This window comes from Anomaloglossus baeobatrachus, chromosome 11 (genome assembly GCF_048569485.1).
Source record: "Anomaloglossus baeobatrachus isolate aAnoBae1 chromosome 11, aAnoBae1.hap1, whole genome shotgun sequence".
Lineage (NCBI taxonomy): Eukaryota > Metazoa > Chordata > Amphibia > Anura > Aromobatidae > Anomaloglossus > Anomaloglossus baeobatrachus.
This window is the reverse complement of record NC_134363.1, coordinates 4911478-4928433: the sequence shown is the minus strand read 5'-3', so window position 1 is coordinate 4928433 and position 16956 is coordinate 4911478. Positions and strand designations below refer to the sequence as shown.

General features: G+C 52.6%; 1 protein-coding gene across 1 annotated transcript in view; it reads left to right on the top strand.

The window, feature by feature from the left end:
• The window catches only part of HSPG2 (heparan sulfate proteoglycan 2), a 281820-nt gene that overhangs the window by 195486 nt on the left and 69378 nt on the right, over positions 1 to 16956 (top strand). The window contains 2 exon segments of the mRNA XM_075328538.1: positions 11888 to 12042; positions 12112 to 12241. Of these exon segments, the coding sequence (XP_075184653.1) occupies positions 11888 to 12042; positions 12112 to 12241 (285 nt within the window).

Genomic DNA, 16956 nt, shown 5'->3' with positions numbered 1-16956 from the left:
GCAGTGGTGGTGAAGCGGGGTCACAGGAGGCAGAGGTTGTGCTGGCAGGCACGGCGGGTCAGTGGCATCGGGGTCCGTGGTGGCAGGTGCGGTGGCGTCCGTGGTGGCAGGAGCCGCTGGGTCCGTGGTGGCGGCAGCGGGTGAGTCGTGCAGCAGGCCGGTGCAGTGAGTGTCCCAGTGTCCGCGGTCCCGGTTCAAATGATGGCGCTTGGAGCGGCGCTTGCGTAGATGGAGCTCTCATCCAAGAGCTCCATCTGCGCACGCGCCCACTCCCGGCACCATCATTTGACACTGAGACCGCGGACAAACTGGGTAACCTCCTGCACAGCCGGCCGCCCCGCACGTACAGAGTGGCAGCCAGTAGGATACCCGCCCACCCTGCGTGCAAGCGGCTGGGTACCTGTGCTTGCGTGCATGCGGGTGGCAGCCGGGTACCTGTGGCTGTGTACGGGTGGCAGCCGGGTGCCTATGTGCGGGAGACAGCCGGGTGCCTATATGAGGGCGGCAGCCGGGTGCCTGTCTGTGCCGGCTGCCTCCCGCACACAGGCACCCGGCTGCCTCCCGCACACAGGCACCCGGCTGCCGCCCGCACAGGCACCCGGCTGCCACCCGCACGCAGGCACAGGCACCCGACCGCCGCCCGCACAGGCACCCGGCTGCTGCCCGCACGCAGGCACGGTCACCCGACTGCCGCCCTCACGCAGCCACAGGTACCCGGCTGCCACCCGCACGCAAGCACAGGTACCCGGCCGCTTGCACGCAGCCACAGGCACCCGGCCGCCCGATCGCCGCACAGACAGGACCCCCAGGTAAAGCTATATTCGGATTTTAAGACGCACCTCCCCATTTTTCTCCCAAATTTTTGGGAGGAAAAGTGCGTCTTATAATCCGAAAAATGCGGTACTTTTGTTTGCGCAGGTTAAAGTATTAATATTGGTTCAATATTATTATTTACTCCCTTTTCCTGGCTGCCTTTTATTCTCACTTTTTTCTCTTTTTTCCTGGCTGCCTTTTATTTACCTCACTTTTCTGCCTTTTTCCTGGCTGCCTTTTATTTACCTCACTATACTCCTTTTTCCTGGCTGCCTTTTATTCTCCTCACTTTTCTCCTTTTTCTTTGTCGCCTCATTGGGAGACCCAGACAATTGGGTGTATAGCTACTGCCTCCGGAGGACACACAAAGTATTACACTTAAAAGTGTAAAGCCCCTCCCCTCTGCTATACACCCTCCCGTGCATCACGGGCTCCTCAGTTTTTATGCTTTGTGCGAAGGAGGCACACATCCACGCAAGCTCCACAATTTGGTCAGCAGCAGCTGCTGACTAGATCGGATGGAAGAAAAGAGGGCCCATAACAGGGCCCCCAGCATGCTCCCTTCTCACCCCACTGAGTCGGCGGTGTTGTTAAGGTTGAGGTACCCATTGCGGGTACACAGGCAGGAGCCACATGCTGTTTTCCTTCCCCATCCCTTATGGGCTCTGGGCGAAGTGGGATCCTATCCGGTCATCCAGGCACTGGTACCGGCCTCCATCCGCAGCCCCTGTGGGATTCTGCCGGACGGAGACGGAGTATCATCAGGGACAGGGCCCTGCATCTACAGGTACTCTGTGTCCCCTTGGGGACGGTGCATAGAGCACCTTGGCCTCAGACGCTGCAGCGCCCGAGGTGATTCGTATGACGCCGGGACTACCGCGCCGACCGCGCCTGCCTGCCTGCCGGCCGCGGTTTATAACTTTAGTCCCCGGCTTTTGCGGCCTAGTGCCTTTTCACTCCCGCCCACGGCCCTGCCAGTCAGGGGGAAGGGCGGGACGGTCGGTCTAACGCCGACAGTGAGAGCTGGAGCACACTTCGCTGTCCTCCATCACCCTCACTATGCACTCTGCGGCGCAGAGGTACTCAGTGTCCCCGTGGGGACGGTGCATGGAGCACCTTGGCAGATTGGGCAGTGACTGCTGGGTTGGTACGGTCCGACCGCGCCTGCCGGCCGGCCGCGGTGTTTAACTTTAGCACCCGGCTTTCGCGGCCTAGTGCCTTAAACTCCGGCCCCCGGACCTGCCAGTCAGGGGGAAGGGCGGGACAGTCGGGCTGACGCCGACAGTGAGGGCCGGAGCACACTTCGCTGTCCTCCATCACCCTCACTAAGCACTTTGCGGCGCAGAGGTACTCAGTGTCCCCTTGGGGACGGTGCATGGTGCACCTTGGCAGATTGGGCAGTGACTGCTGGATGATACGGTACTACCGCGCCGACCGCGCCTGCCGGCCGGCCGCGGTGTTTAACTTTAGCACCCGGCTTTCGCGGCCTAGTGCATTAATCTCCCGCCCCCGGACCTGCCAGTCAGGGGGAAGGGCGGGACGGTCAGTCGGAGGCTAACAGTGAGGGCTGGAGCACACTTGGCTGTCCTCCGCCCCCTCACGTTTTCACTCAGGGCACCAGATTCCCGCACTTTTGGGGTTACGCCCACGGCTCCCCCCTCCACTGTATACGCCGACAGCCATGTTTTAAGCAGCACATACTGCTTCAGGGTCGGTACGCCAGGGGGCTTCTTCTTGATGCTGGGCCCCCTAGAGTGATGAAATGTATATATGGTTATATATGTTTGTATGCAGTTTCACAGTTCGGCTGTACATATGTATCCTCAGTGATCGCTGTGAACATTGCTCGGGCCATGTGGCACTCGCTCAGCCGGAGCCGGGGGCACTGGTTGAACTCCGCCGGCGTTACCTGTCCAGGCGGCAGGGACAGAGTTGCAGCTTTTGCTGAGAAACTCTGAGTCATTTTCACTATCCATGTCTCAGGCTATGGACAAATGGTCGGCTAAGAGACTAGGAGTTTGCAGTCCAGACCGGTCCCTTACACAGGCCCCGAGCACTGCGGGATCGCCCCAGGCCTCTATCGGTCTGCGACGAAGCGTGTTCCTGGGGTGGCCTCTAGTTATGACGTGGGGTACTCCAGCACGAACCGCAGTCCCAGTCCGGCTAAGCAGCCTTGCTTGGAATCTTCCCCGACTTCTTCAAGGGTCTCAGCTTGAGGACCCTCTAGAGGATAGGGCGGAGGTCGCAACCCAGGACTCTGTCCGGACGTGGCTCTAAAGGCTTCACAGATACTGTACAGAAGCACACCTTCCCGGACAAGCGTTTTACTGAACGCCTTATAACACACGTTGTCCCTTCCCCTCTGACGTTGTTAAGGTTTGGGCTCAGGGTCATAAGGTGCCCTCCAGTCTCTTGACTGGCGGCTAGATCAGTAGTAGCAGTGGCTGACGGGTCCACGCTCAAGAATGCCACGGACAGACAGATAGAACTCCTAATGAGATCCATCTATGAACCCATAGGCGCGTCCGTTGCCCCAGCCGGTGCAGGGGCGGGCACTCCAGGCTATCTCAGCTGCTCTGTCTCAGATTAATGCGGTCTGCTCCGCATTTAGCGTCTTTGACGTCTCAGGCGGTGGTGTTTTCATCCTCCGCCGTGCACAGAGAACCTTTCCTGTATGGAGGTCCAGGTCAGGGGAGTGGTCCCCACGTGTCCAAGACCGATGTAGGAGACATTCTGTCTTACGGTCACAGGATAGAGCTCAGTTCTCGTCCTCCGACTCGTTGCTTCAGAGCATCTCCGTCCCCCGAGCGAGCCGATGCATTTCCAGGCGGTGAACACCAGATAGGACGGATCACTCCACCCCGTTCTGGACTTCACACTGCTCAACGGACAGAGAACCTGACGGTTCCGGATGGAATCTCTCCGCTTTGCCATCACCTTTGATGGCCCAAGGAGGCTTCCTAGCATCAATCGACATCAGGGATGCTTATCTCCACGTGCCGATTGTACCATGATTTCAGCGCTTCCTGCGCTTCGCCATAGGGGACGAACACCTTCAGTTCGTGGCACTAACTCTCGGCCTGGCGACAGCCCCACGGGCCTTCACCAAGGTCATGACAACGGTGGTAGCGGTCCTACACTCTCAGGGACACTCGGTGATCCTTTACTTAGACTATCTGCTGGTCAAGGCTCCCTCTCGGGGGGCATGCCAACACAGCCCGAACATTGCTCTAGAGACTCTCCAGAGATTCGGGTGGATCATCAATTTCCCAAAGTCAAGATTGACACCGGCCCAATCACTGACATATCTCAGCATGGAGTTTCATACTCTTTCAGCGATAGTGAAGCTTCCGCTGGACATACAGCGTTCACTACAGACAGGGGTGCAATCGCTCCTTCGAGCCCAGTCACACCCTTTGAGGCGCCTCATACACTTCCTAGAGAAGTTGGTGGCAGCAATGGAGGCAGCTCAGTTTGCGCAGATTCATCTGCGCCCACTTCAATGGGACTTTCTCCGCAAATGGGACAGCAAATTGACGTCCCTCGACAGGAACGTTGCTCCTTCTCGGGCAGCCAAGGCATCCCTTCAGTGGTGGCTTCTTCTCACTTCTTATCGAAGGAAAAATCCTTCCTGCCCCCATCCTGGGCTGTGGTCACGGTTGACGCAAGTCTGTCAGGGAGTCTTCCCCCGCCACAGGGCTCAGGGTACATGGACTCAACAGAGTCCTCCCTCCAGATCAATGTTTCGGAGGTGAGGGCAGTGTATCTAGCCCTAAAAGCGTTCCAGCCATGGCTGGAATGCAGGCAGATCCGATTTCAGTTGGACATCGCCACGGCGGTGGCATACATCAACCACCAAGGCGGCACAAGCAGTCGGCAAGCCTTCCAGGAAGTCCGGCGGATTCTGCTGTGGGTGGAAGCCACAGCCTCCACCATCTCCGCAGTTCACATCCCGGGCGTAGAAAACTGGGAAGCAGTCTTTCTCAGTCGCCGGGCATGGACGCAGGGGAATGGTCTCTTCACCCGGACGTGTTTCAAGAGATTTGTTGCCGCTGGGTGAAGCCGAAGGTCGACCTATTGGCGTCCCGGCACAACAACAAGGTCCCGGCATTCATGGCACGTTCTCAAGACCAGATTGGTCGCAGTTTCCACTGCCTTACGTATTCCTCCTCTGGAGATGCTGCCCAGAGTGTTACGCAAGATCAGATCCGACTGCCGCTGCGCCATCCTCGTCGCTCCAGACTGGCCGAGGAGGTCGTGGTACCCGGATCTGTGGCATCTCACGGTAGGCCAACCGTGGACACTACCAGGCCGGCCAGACTTGCTATCTCAAGGGCCGTTTTTCCATCTGAATTCTGCGGCCCTCAACCTGACTGCGTAGCCTTTGAGTCCTGGATCCTAGCGTCTTCAGGGTTATCTCAAGAGGTCATTACCACTATGAGACAGGCCAGGAAACCAACGTCCGCCAAGATCTACCACAGGACGTGGAAGATCTTCTTATCCTGGTGCTCTGATCAGGGTTTTACTCTGGCCATTCGCCTTGCCCACTTTTCTGTCCTTCCTTCAATCCGGAATGGAAAAGGGGTGGTCTCTCGATTCCCTTAAGGGACAAATTTCGGCGCTTTCTGTGTTTTTTCAAAAGCGTCTAGCCAGGCTTCCTCAGGCACGCACGTTCCTGCAGGGGGTTTGCCACGTAGTCCCTCCTTCCAAGCGTCGGCTAGAACCCTGGGATCGGAACAGGGTGATACCGGCTCTTCAGGAACCACCCTTCGAGCCAATGAGGGATATTTCTCTTTCACGCTTTTCGCAGAAGGTGGTCTTCCTAGTGGCAGTCACGTCACTCCGCAGAGTGTCTGACATAACAGCACTGTCATGCAAAGCCCCCCTTCCTGGTGTTTCACCAGGACAAGGTGGTTCTGCGTCCGGTTTCGGAATTTCTCCCGAAGGTGGTATCCTCTTTTCATCTCAATCAGGATATCTTCTTACCTTCTTTTTTGTCCTCATCCAGTTCACCGATGTGAAAAGGATTTGCACTTGTTAGGTCTGGTGAGAGCACTCAGACTCTACATTTCTCGTACGGCGCCCCCGCGCCGCTCGGATGCGCTCTTTGTCCTTGTCGCTGGCCAGCGTAAAGGGTCGCAGGCTTCCAAGTCAACTTGGCTCAGTGGATCAAGGAACCAATTCTTGAAGCCTACCGTTCTGCTGGGCTTCCGGTCCCTTCAGGGCTGGAGGCCCATTCTGCCAGAGCCGTGGGTGCGTCCTGGGCATTGCTGCACCAGGCTACGGCTCAGCAGGTGTGTCAGGCGACTACCTGGTCGAGTCTGCACACTGTCACGAAGCACTATCTAGTGCATACCTACGCTTCGGCAGATGCCAGCTTAGGTAGGCGAGTCCTTCAGGCGGCGGTTGTCCACCTGTAGGAAGGAGCCGTTTTACGGCTCTTTTACCGAGGTATTCTTTTACCCACCCAGGGACTGCTTTTGGACGTCCCAATTGTCTGGGTCTCCCAATGGAGCGACAAAGAAGAAGGGAATTTTGTTTACTTACCGTAAATTCCTTTTATTCTAGCTCCAATTGGGAGACCCAGCACCCGCCCCTGTTCCCTTCGGGCTGTTGTTCTTGGTTATGGTTTCAGTTCTCCGAACATCCTTCGGATTGAATTTACCTTAGACCAATTTATAAGTTTCCTCCTTCCTGCTTTTGCACCAAAACTGAGGAGCCCGTGATGCACGGGAGGGTGTATAGCAGAGGGGAGGGGCTTTACACTTTTAAGTGTAATACTTTGTGTGTCCTCCGGAGACAGTAGCTATACACCCAATTGTCTGGGTCTCCCAATTGGAGCTAGAAGAAAAGGAATTTACGGTAAGTAAACAAAATTCCCTTCTTTCCTGGCTGCCTTTTATTCTCCTCACTTTTCTCCCTTTTTCCTGGCTGCCTTTTATTCTCCTCACTTTTCTCCATTTTTCCTGGCTGCCTTTTATTCTCCTCACTTTTCTCCATTTTTCCTGGCTGCCTTTTATTCTCACTTTTTTCTCTTTTTCCTGTCTGCCTTTTATTCTCCTCACTTTTCTCCCTTTTTCCTGGTTGCCTTTTATTCTCCTCACTTTTCTCCCTTTTTCCTGGCTGCCTTTTATTCTCCTCACTTTTCTCCCTTATTCCTGGCTGCCTTTTATTCTCACTTTTTTCTCTTTTTCCTGGCTGCCTTTTATTCTCCTCACTTTTCTCCCATTTTCCTGGCTGCCTTTTATTCTCACTTTTCTCCCTTTTTCCTGGCTGCCTTTTATTCTCCTCACTTTTTTCTCTTTTTCCTGGCTGCCTTTTATTCTCCTCACTTTTCTCCCTTTTTCCTGGCTGCCTTTTATTCTCCTCACTTTTCTCCCTTTTTCCTGGCTGCCTTTTATTCTCCTCACTTTTCTCCCTTATTCCTGGCTGCCTTTTATTCTCACTTTTTTCTCTTTTTCCTGGCTGCCTTTTATTCTCCTCACTTTTCTCCCTTTTTCTTGGCTGCCTTTTATTCTCCTCACTTTTCTCCCTTTTTCTGGCTGCCTTTTATTCTCCTCACTTTTCTCCCTTTTTCCTGACTGCCTTTTATTCACCTCACTTTTTTCTCTTTTTTCCTGGCTGCCTTTTATTTACCTCACTTTTCTCCCTTTTTCCTGGCTGCCTTTTATTCTCCTCAATTTTCTCCCTTTTTCCTGGCTGCCTTTTATTCTCCTCACTTTTCTCCCTTATTCTTGGCTGCCTTTTATTCTCACTTTTTTCTCTTTTTCCTGGCTGCCTTTTATTCTCCTCACTTTTCTCCCTTTTTCCTGGCTGCCTTTTATTCTCCTCACTTTTCTCCCTTTTTCCTGGCTGCCTTTTATTCTCCTCACTTTTCTCCCTTATTCTTGGCTGCCTTTTATTCTCACTTTTTTCTCTTTTTCCTGGCTGCCTTTTATTCTCCTCACTTTTCTCCCATTTTCCTGGCTGCCTTTTATTCTCCTCACTTTTCTCCCTTTTTCCTGGCTGCCTTTTATTCTCCTCACTTTTCTCCCTTTTTCCTGACTGCCTTTTATTCACCTCACTTTTTTCTCTTTTTCCTGGCTGCCTTTTATTCTCCTCACCTTTCTCGCTTTTTCCTGGCTGCCTTTTAGTATCCTCACTTTTCTCCATTTTTCCTGGCTGCCTTTTATTCACCTCACTTTTCTCTCTTTTTCCTGGCTGCCTTTTAGTATCCTCACTTTTTTCCATTTTTCCTGGCTGCCTTTTATTCTCCTCACTTTTCTCCCTTTTTTCCTGGCTGCCTTTTATTCTCCTCACTTTTCTCCCTTTTCCTGGCTGCCTTTTATTCTCACTTTTTTTCTCTTTTTCCTGGCTGCCTTTTATTCACCTCACTTTTCTCTCTTTTTCCTGGCTGCCTTTTATTCCCCTTACTTTTCTACCTTTTTCCTGGGTGACTTTTCTTGTCCTCACTTTTTTCCCTTTTTCCTGACTGCCTTTTATTCAGCTCACTTTTCTCTCTTTTTCCTGGCTGTCTTTTATTCTCCTCACTTTTCTCCATTTTTCCTGGCTGCCTTTTATTGTCCTCACTTTTCTCCCTTTTCCTGGCTGCCTTTTTACTCTCCTCACTTTCTCCATTTTTTTTTTCTGGCTGCCTTTGATTGTCCTCACTTTTTTCCATTTTTCCTGGCTGCCTTTTATTCTCCTCACTTTTCTCCATTTTTACTGGCTGCCTTTTATTCCCCTCACTTTTCTACCTTTTTCCTGGGTGACTTTTATTCACCTCACTTTTTTCTTTTTTTCCTGGCTGCCTTTTATTCTCCTCACCTTTCTCCCTTTTTCCTGGCTGCGTTTTATTCTCCTCACTTTTCTCCATTTTTCCTGGCTGCCTTTTATTCTCCTCACTTTTCTCCCTTTTTCCTGGCTGCCTTTTATTCTCCTCACTTTTCTCCCTTTTTCCTGGCTGCCTTTTATTCTCCTCACTGTTCTCCCTTTTTCCTGGCTGCCTTTTATTCTCCTCACTTTTCTCCCTTTTTCCTGGCTGCCTTTTATTCTCCTCACTTTTCTCCCTTTTCCTGGCTGCCTTTTATTCTCACTTTTTTTCTCTTTTTCCTGGCTGCCTTTTATTCTCCTCACCTTTCTCGCTTTTTCCTGGCTGCCTTTTATTCACCTCATTTTTCTCTCTTTTTCCTGGCTGCCTTTTATTCCCCTCACTTTTCTACCTTTTTCCTGGGTGACTTTTATTCTCCTCACTTTTTTCCCTTTTTCCTGGCTGCCTTTTATTCTCCTCACTTTTTTCCCTTTTCCTGGCTGCCTTTTATTGTCCTCACTTTTCTCCCTTTTCCTGGCTGCCTTTTACTCTCCTCACTTTCTCCATTTTTTTTTCTGGCTGCCTTTGATTGTCCTCACTTTTTTCCATTTTTCCTGGCTGCCTTTTATTCTCCTCACTTTTCTCCATTTTTACTGGCTGCCTTTTATTCCCCTCACTTTTCTACCTTTTTCCTGGGTGACTTTTCTTGTCCTCACTTTTTTCCCTTTTTCCTGGGAGCCTTTTATTGTCCTCACTTTTCTCCCTTTTTCCTGGCTGCCTTTTACTCTCCTCACTTTTCTCCCTTTTTCCTGGCTGCCTTTTATTCTCCTCACTTTTTTCCCTTTTCCTGGCTGCCTTTTATTCTCCTCACTTTTTTCCCTTTTCCTGGCTGCCTTTTATTCTCCTCACTTTTTTCCCTTTTTCCTGGGAGCCTTTTATTGTCCTCACTTTTCTCCCTTTTTCCTAGCTGCCTTTTACTCTCCTCACTTTTCTCCCTTTTTCCTGACTGCCTTTTATTCTCCTCACTTTTTTCCCTTTTCCTGGCTGCCTTTTACTCTCCTCACTTTCTCCATTTTTTTTTTTCTGGCTGCCTTTGATTGTGCTTACCTTTTTCCATTTTTCCTGGCTGCCTTTTATTCTCTTCACTTTTCTCCCTTTTTCTGGCTGCCTTTTACTCTCCTCACTTTCTCCATTTTCTTTTTTCTGGCTGCCTTTGATTGTCCTCACTTTTTTCCATTTTTCCTGGGAGCCTTTTATTGTCCTCACTTTTCTCTCTTTTTCCTGGCTGCCTTTTACTCTCCTCACTTTTCTCCCTTTTTCCTGGCTGCCTTTTATTCTCCTCACTTTTTTTCCCTTTTCCTGGCTGCCTTTTACTCTCCTCACTTTCTCCATTTTTTTTTTTCTGGCTGCCTTTGATTGTGCTCACCTTTTTCCATTTTTCCTGGCTGCCTTTTATTCTCCTCACTTTTCTCCCTTTTTCCTGGCTGCCTTTTATTCTCCTCACTTTTCTCCCTTTTTCCTCCGTGCTATATGTTTATTCTTTTGCTATTTTTTTTTCTTTTGTGTCCTCGCTTATCACTTTTCTGATCCGCCTCTCTGGTCACTTGTGGATGTTTTCAGCTTCACCTTTCTCGTGTACTTTACCCGGAGGACGGCATTGTTTTTCCAGTGATGGGTCACGTTTCTTCTTTTAGTGATGGGACCCCATCCCTCCTGACATGTTTGCCCTCCGTGCCGCTATATTGATAGTGCCGCTATGATGATAGTGCCGCTATAATGATAGTGCCGCTATAATGATAGTGCCGCCATGATGATAGTGCCACTATGATGATAGTGCCGCTATAATGATAGTGCCGCTATGATGATAGTGCCGCTATGATGATAGTGCCGCTATGATGATAGTGCCGCTATGATGATAGTGCCGCTATGATGATAGTGCCGCTATGATGATAGTGCCGCTATGATGATAGTGCCGCTATGATGATAGTGCCGCTATGATGATAGTGCCGCTATGATGATAGTGCCGCTATGATGATAGTGCCGCTATGATGATAGTGCCGCTATAATGATAGTGCCGCTATAATGATAGTGCCGCTATAATGATAGTGCCGCTATGATGATAGTGCCGCTATGATGATAGTGCCGCTATGATGATAGTGCCGCTATATTGACAATGCCGCTATATTGATAGTGCCGCTATGATGATAGTGCCGCTATGATGATAGTGCCGCTATGATGATAGTGCCGCTATGATGATAGTGCCGCTATAATGATAGTGCCGCTATAATGATAGTGCCGCTATAATGATAGTGCCGCTATAATGATAGTGCCGCTATAATGATAGTGCCGCTATGATGATAGTGCCGCTATGATGATAGTGCCGCTATGATGATAGTGCCGCTATAATGATAGTGCCGCTATAATGATAGTGCCGCTATAATGATAGTGCCGCTATGATGATAGTGCCGCTATGATGATAGTGCCGCTATATTGACAATGCCGCTATATTGATAGTGCCGCTATGATGATAGTGCCGCTATGATGATAGTGCCGCTATGATGATAGTGCCGCTATGATGATAGTGCCGCTATAATGATAGTGCCGCTATAATGATAGTGCCGCTATAATGATAGTGCCGCTATGATGATAGTGCCGCTATGATGATAGTGCCGCTATGATGATAGTGCCGCTATGATGATAGTGCCGCTATGATGATAGTGCCGCTATGATGATAGTGCCGCTATGATGATAGTGCCGCTATGATGATAGTGCCGCTATGATGATAGTGCCGCTATGATGATAGTGCCGCTATGATGATAGTGCCGCTATGATGATAGTGCCGCTATGATGATAGTGCCGCTATGATGATAGTGCCGCTATGATGATCGTGCCGCTATATTGATAGTGCCGCTATGATGATAGTGCCGCTATATTGATAGTGCCGCTATGATGATAGTGCCGCTATATTGATAGTGCCGCTATGATGATAGTGCCGCTATGATGATAGTGCCGCTATGATGATAGTGCCGCTATGATGATAGTGCCGCTATGATGATAGTGCCGCTATGATGATAGTGCCGCCATGATGATAGTGCCGCTATGATGATAGTGCCGCTATGATGATAGTGCCGCTATGATGATAGTGCCGCTATGATGATAGTGCCGCTATGATGATAGTGCCGCTATGATGATAGTGCCGCTATGATGATAGTGCCGCTATAATGATAGTGCCGCCGGCAGATTATTACGGATTTGGCGTCGTCATCACGTGATGATCTATTTCAGACACTGACATCTTGAGATCCGTTAGGATTGAGCCGTCGTCCCAGACTGTGGAGGAGGGGCAGAACCTGGAGCTGAGCTGCCTGACCGATGGGCTTTCCGGCCACTCGGTGACCTGGCATCGGTCTCATGGACGCCCGCTAAGTGCGAATCACCAGGTACCTGAGGCGCGCTCGCCCTGCGTCCAGGCTCCGCATGCTCTCTAATACGCCGCTGTTGTCTGTCAGATTGCAGGATCACGGATGCGAATCGTTGGAGCCACCGCAGCGGATTCTGGTGACTACGTCTGCCACGTGAAGACTGGATCCAGGGTCCTGGAGGCCGCCATTACGGTGAATGTACAGCGCTCATCACAAGGTGAATCAGCGATCTGTGCCGGGCGACAGCCTATGGCTGTCCATAACCTCACGCACACTGCAGTGGTCCTCATGAACCTCTGGGGTCAACGGCTGTCCGCTGAGGGTGCACGTGAGGACGTCCATAACCTCACGTACACAGCAGTGGTCCTCATGAACCTCTGGGGTCCACGGCTGTCCGCTGAGGGTGCACGTGAGGACGTCCACAACCTCATGGACACAGCAGTGGTCCTCATGAATCTCTGGAGTCCACGGCTGTCCGCTGAGGGTGCACGTGAGAACGTCCATAACCTCACGCACACAGCAGTGGTCCTCATGAACCTCTGGAGTCCACGGCTGTCCGCTGAGGGTGCACGTGAGAACGTCCATAACCTCACGCACACAGCAGTGGTCCTCATGAACCTCTGGGGTCCACGGCTGTCCGCTGAGGGTGCACGTGAGGACTTCCACAACCTCATGGACACAGCAGTGGTCCTCATGAACCACTGGGGTCCACGGCTGTCCGCTGAGGGTGCACGTGAGGACGTCCATAACCTCACGCACACAGCAGTGGTCCTCATGAACCTCTGGGGTCCACGGCTGTCCGCTGAGGGTGCACGTGAGGACGTCCACAACCTCATGGACACAGCAGTGGTCCTCATGAATCTCTGGAGTCCACGGCTGTCCGCTGAGGGTGCACGTGAGGACGTCCACAACCTCATGGACACAGCAGTGGTCCTTGTCACGAACCACCGGGGGGGTCACTCAGAAATCCCCCGCGCTGGCTACCAGTACGTCACAATCGGGGGGTAACAAGTGGGGGTCACCCCTCCTTTATACCTCCCGACCGACAGACAGAGCACGTGATGCGCTCTCTAGCGCCCCTCTTATAGTCAGGCCAATTATGGAATTGCCCGACAATAAGCAAGGAGGCCGCTATACTACTTATGCCGATTATTGAAGGGTCCCCGGTGAGAGTAGGGTATATATTCCCCCGACCTCCGCGGGCGGAATATATAAAACCTCCCCGAATCTCACTGGCCTCCCCACAATAATCCTTGGCACAACTCGCTGCCACCAACCGCTTCACGGTAACTATTAGCCGAACACACAGACGTGGGATTCAAGATCGAGATAACAGAACAGCCCAAGATTAATTATATAATTTAATCAGCCTAAAGCCACACTAGAAAATACAATATATACAATAGGAGATCTACAGAATATACATATGTCAGAGCACAGTTACAGATAAAGCATGGTTTACAAACAGGCATACACAGTTCCAGCAGTTACCTTGTGCGTCTGGCCACAGGGGGCGCTGTAGACCAGGTTTCCAGGATCTTTCCCACAGATGTTTCCTACACGTGACCCCCGGCGAAAGAACACTGGAAAATGGCCGAAGTAGGGTTATCAACCTGGGCAAATCCAGGTCCCCTCCTACCTTAGTGACCTCAGAGGGAGCACTGCTCCACCCCTGGCTGGAGTTATGGACAATATCCACAACATGGAATATGGGCCATAACTTTGCCTGGGAGCGTCGTAGGCGGACGCCAACGCTCTCATTGTGACAGTTATGAATTTAGCTACAGAACGAGAGGACTCATGACTTGTCTACTAGTTCCCCATTGGCTGATATCACGCCTGGGGTACTTCCCAATGTCCTACTCCCATAAAAAAGGTGTGCCAGCATCGTCCGCATGCAGAGACACCATTTTTATGGTTGCCATATTTATCGGAAATATGGCTTGCGAGATATGAACCATATTTTACTGGAGTCGTTCTGTCTGGATACTTCCAAGCTTGCTAATTAGATAGCAGCCCCTACCACAGGGTCACGGCAGGGAGTCATCCTGTGTCCATTGTTCCCACATCATCTAATCTCCATATCACAGGAGATGGCCATGGGATTTGTTGCTAAACCAGTTGTGTGAAGGAAAGGGGGGGTGACACCAGGAGAGGGCTTCCTGACATACTTGAATATCATGATTTATCGTCATATCTCCGGATTTACCTCACACCTCCCCCCTTTTGAGGGCGCTAGGGGGCAGCACACTCCGGTGTTCCCCCGTGCGCCCGTCCGCGACCTCTCCTTGTCGGGACAGCCCGTCTGCGTTACCGTGGTCACGGCCCCTTTTGTGGCGAATGGTGAAGTTGTATTGCTGGAGCGCAAGGCTCCATCGCAACAATCGCCCATTCGTCCCAGAGACGGTGTGCAACCAGCTGAGGGGATTGTGGTCCGTCTCCACGATGAAGTGGCGCCCGTATAGATAGGGTTGCAGACGCTGCAGGGCCCACACTATGGCCAGGCACTCCTTCTCCATTGTGGAATAGGCCACTTCCCTCGGTAACAGCTTCCGGCTCAGGTACAAGACTGGGTGCTCTTGGCTCGCAGAGTCCACCTGGCTGAGCACCGCACCGAGGCCGAAGTCACTGGCGTCGGTCTGTACTACAAACGGCCGCGTGAAGTCGGCTGCCTGTAGCACGGGCGGGCTGGACAGGGCGTCCTTTAGGGCCCGGAAGGCTGTCTCGCAGTCCATTGTCCAATCGACTGCAGAGGGCAGCTTCTTCTTGGTGAGGTCCGTCAAGGGCTTTGCCAGGCTACTATAGCATGGAACAAACCTCCTATAGTACCCAGCGGTCCCCAAGAAGGACATCACCTGCTTCTTGGTCCTGGGGGTGGGCCAGGATGCGATGGCTTCCACTTTCTCAGGCTCGGGCTTCAGTGTTCTCCCACCTACCCGGTGACCGAGGTACTGGACCTCGCTCATGGCCAGCTGACACTTTCCCGGCTTGATGGTCAAACCTGCCCGGTGGATCCGCCTGAGCACCTGTGCTAGATGCTCTAGGTGGTCCTCCCAGGTGGGACTGAAGACGGCAATGTCATCCAGGTACGCGGCCGCGTACCCTTCAAGTCCCTTGAGCAGGGTGTTGACCATCCGCTGGAAAGTGGCAGGGGCATTCCTCATCCCGAATGGCATCACCGTGGACTCGTACAGTCCAAATGGGGTAATAAAGGCAGAGCGTTCCCTGGCCTTGCGAGTCAGGGGGATCTGCCAATATCCCCGGCTCAGATCCATGATGGTCAGGTACTGAGCCCCGGCCAACTGATCGAGCAGGTCATCGATGCGTGGCATTGGGTACGCATCGGCGACCGTGACCGCATTGAGCCCCCTGTAGTCCACGCAGAACCGAGTGGTTCGGTCCTTCTTAGGGACGAGGACTACAGGCGAGGCCCAAGCGCTGTTGGATGCCTGGATCACCCCCAGCTTCAGCATCTCGTCAATCTCCTGGCGCATGTGTTGCTGCACCTCCAGGGAGACCCGATATGCTGAACGCCGGATCGGGGGATGATCCCCAGTGTCCACGTGATGGACAGCCAAGTCAGTCCTTCCGGGCTGGTTGGTAAACAACCCCCGGAAGGGGAGGAGGGTGGCCCACAGCTGGGACCGTTGGTCTTCCAAGAGCTGGTGGCCAACCTCCACATCCTCAATGGATCCGCCTGCCCTAACCTGGGCTAGCATATCCAAGAGGGTTTCCGCTTCTCCCTCCTCGGGCAGGTTGCACACGGGGAGCGCACATGCCTCCCGCTCATGATGTGCCTTCATCATGTTCACATGGAAGGGCTTCCGCCTTCCACGGGCAGGGTCCAGGGTGACCAGGTACGTTACAGGGTTGAGCTGCTGGTACACGAGGTATGGGCCTTCCCAGGCTGCCTGAAGCTTGTCCTGTGGTACGGGGACCAGTACCCACACCTTTTGACCCACTTGGTAGGTCCTCTCACAAGCGTTCTGGTCGTACCAACGCTTCTGATCGGCCTGGGCTTGAGCCATATTGTCGTGTACCAGTTGCGTCAAGGCCTGCATTTTGTCCCGGAAGCGCATGACATACTCGATAACCGACACTCCAGGGGTGGCCAAATCCCCTTCCCAAGCCTCTTTCACCAGAGCCAGGGGGCCCCGCACACGTCGCCCGTACAGGAGCTCAAACGGTGAGAATCCTGTTGAGGCCTGTGGAACCTCCCGGTAAGCAAATAACAGGTGTGGGAGATACCGCTCCCAGTCACGCCCATGGGAGTCGACCAACATCTTAAGCATCTGCTTTAAGGTGCCATTGAACCGCTCGCACAGGCCATTAGTCTGTGGATGGTACGGGCTGGCCACCAGATGTCGCACCTGGACTTGCTTACAGAGGGCCTCCATCAGCTGGGACATGAATTGGGTCCCCCGGTCAGTGAGCATTTCCTGGGGAAAACCCACTCGGGAGAAAATCTCCAGCAATGCGGTGGCCACCTTGTCAGCCCGAATGGACGACAAGGCCACTGCTTCTGGGTACCGGGTGGCATAGTCCACTACCGTCAGTAGGAAGCGTTTCCCGGAGCTGCTGGGGATGGCCAGCGGGCCGACCAGATCCACAGCCACCCTCCTGAAAGGCTCATCGATGATTGGCAGAGATACTAGTGGGGCTTTGGGGCGTGGCCCCGCCTTCCCCACTCTCTGACAGGTTTCACACGAACGGCAGTAGGCAGCCACATCGGCCCCCATTTTTGGCCAGTAGAAATGCTGGTTTAACCTGGCCTTGGTCTTAGCGATCCCTAGGTGTCCGGCCATCGGAATCTCATGTGCGATCCGCAACAACTCCGTCCGGAACGGATAGGGTACCACCAACTGTCGGTCCCTGGGCCACGCCTCCGGTGAACCCTGCTGGACCGTGGCCCGGTACAGCCGTCCTTGGTCC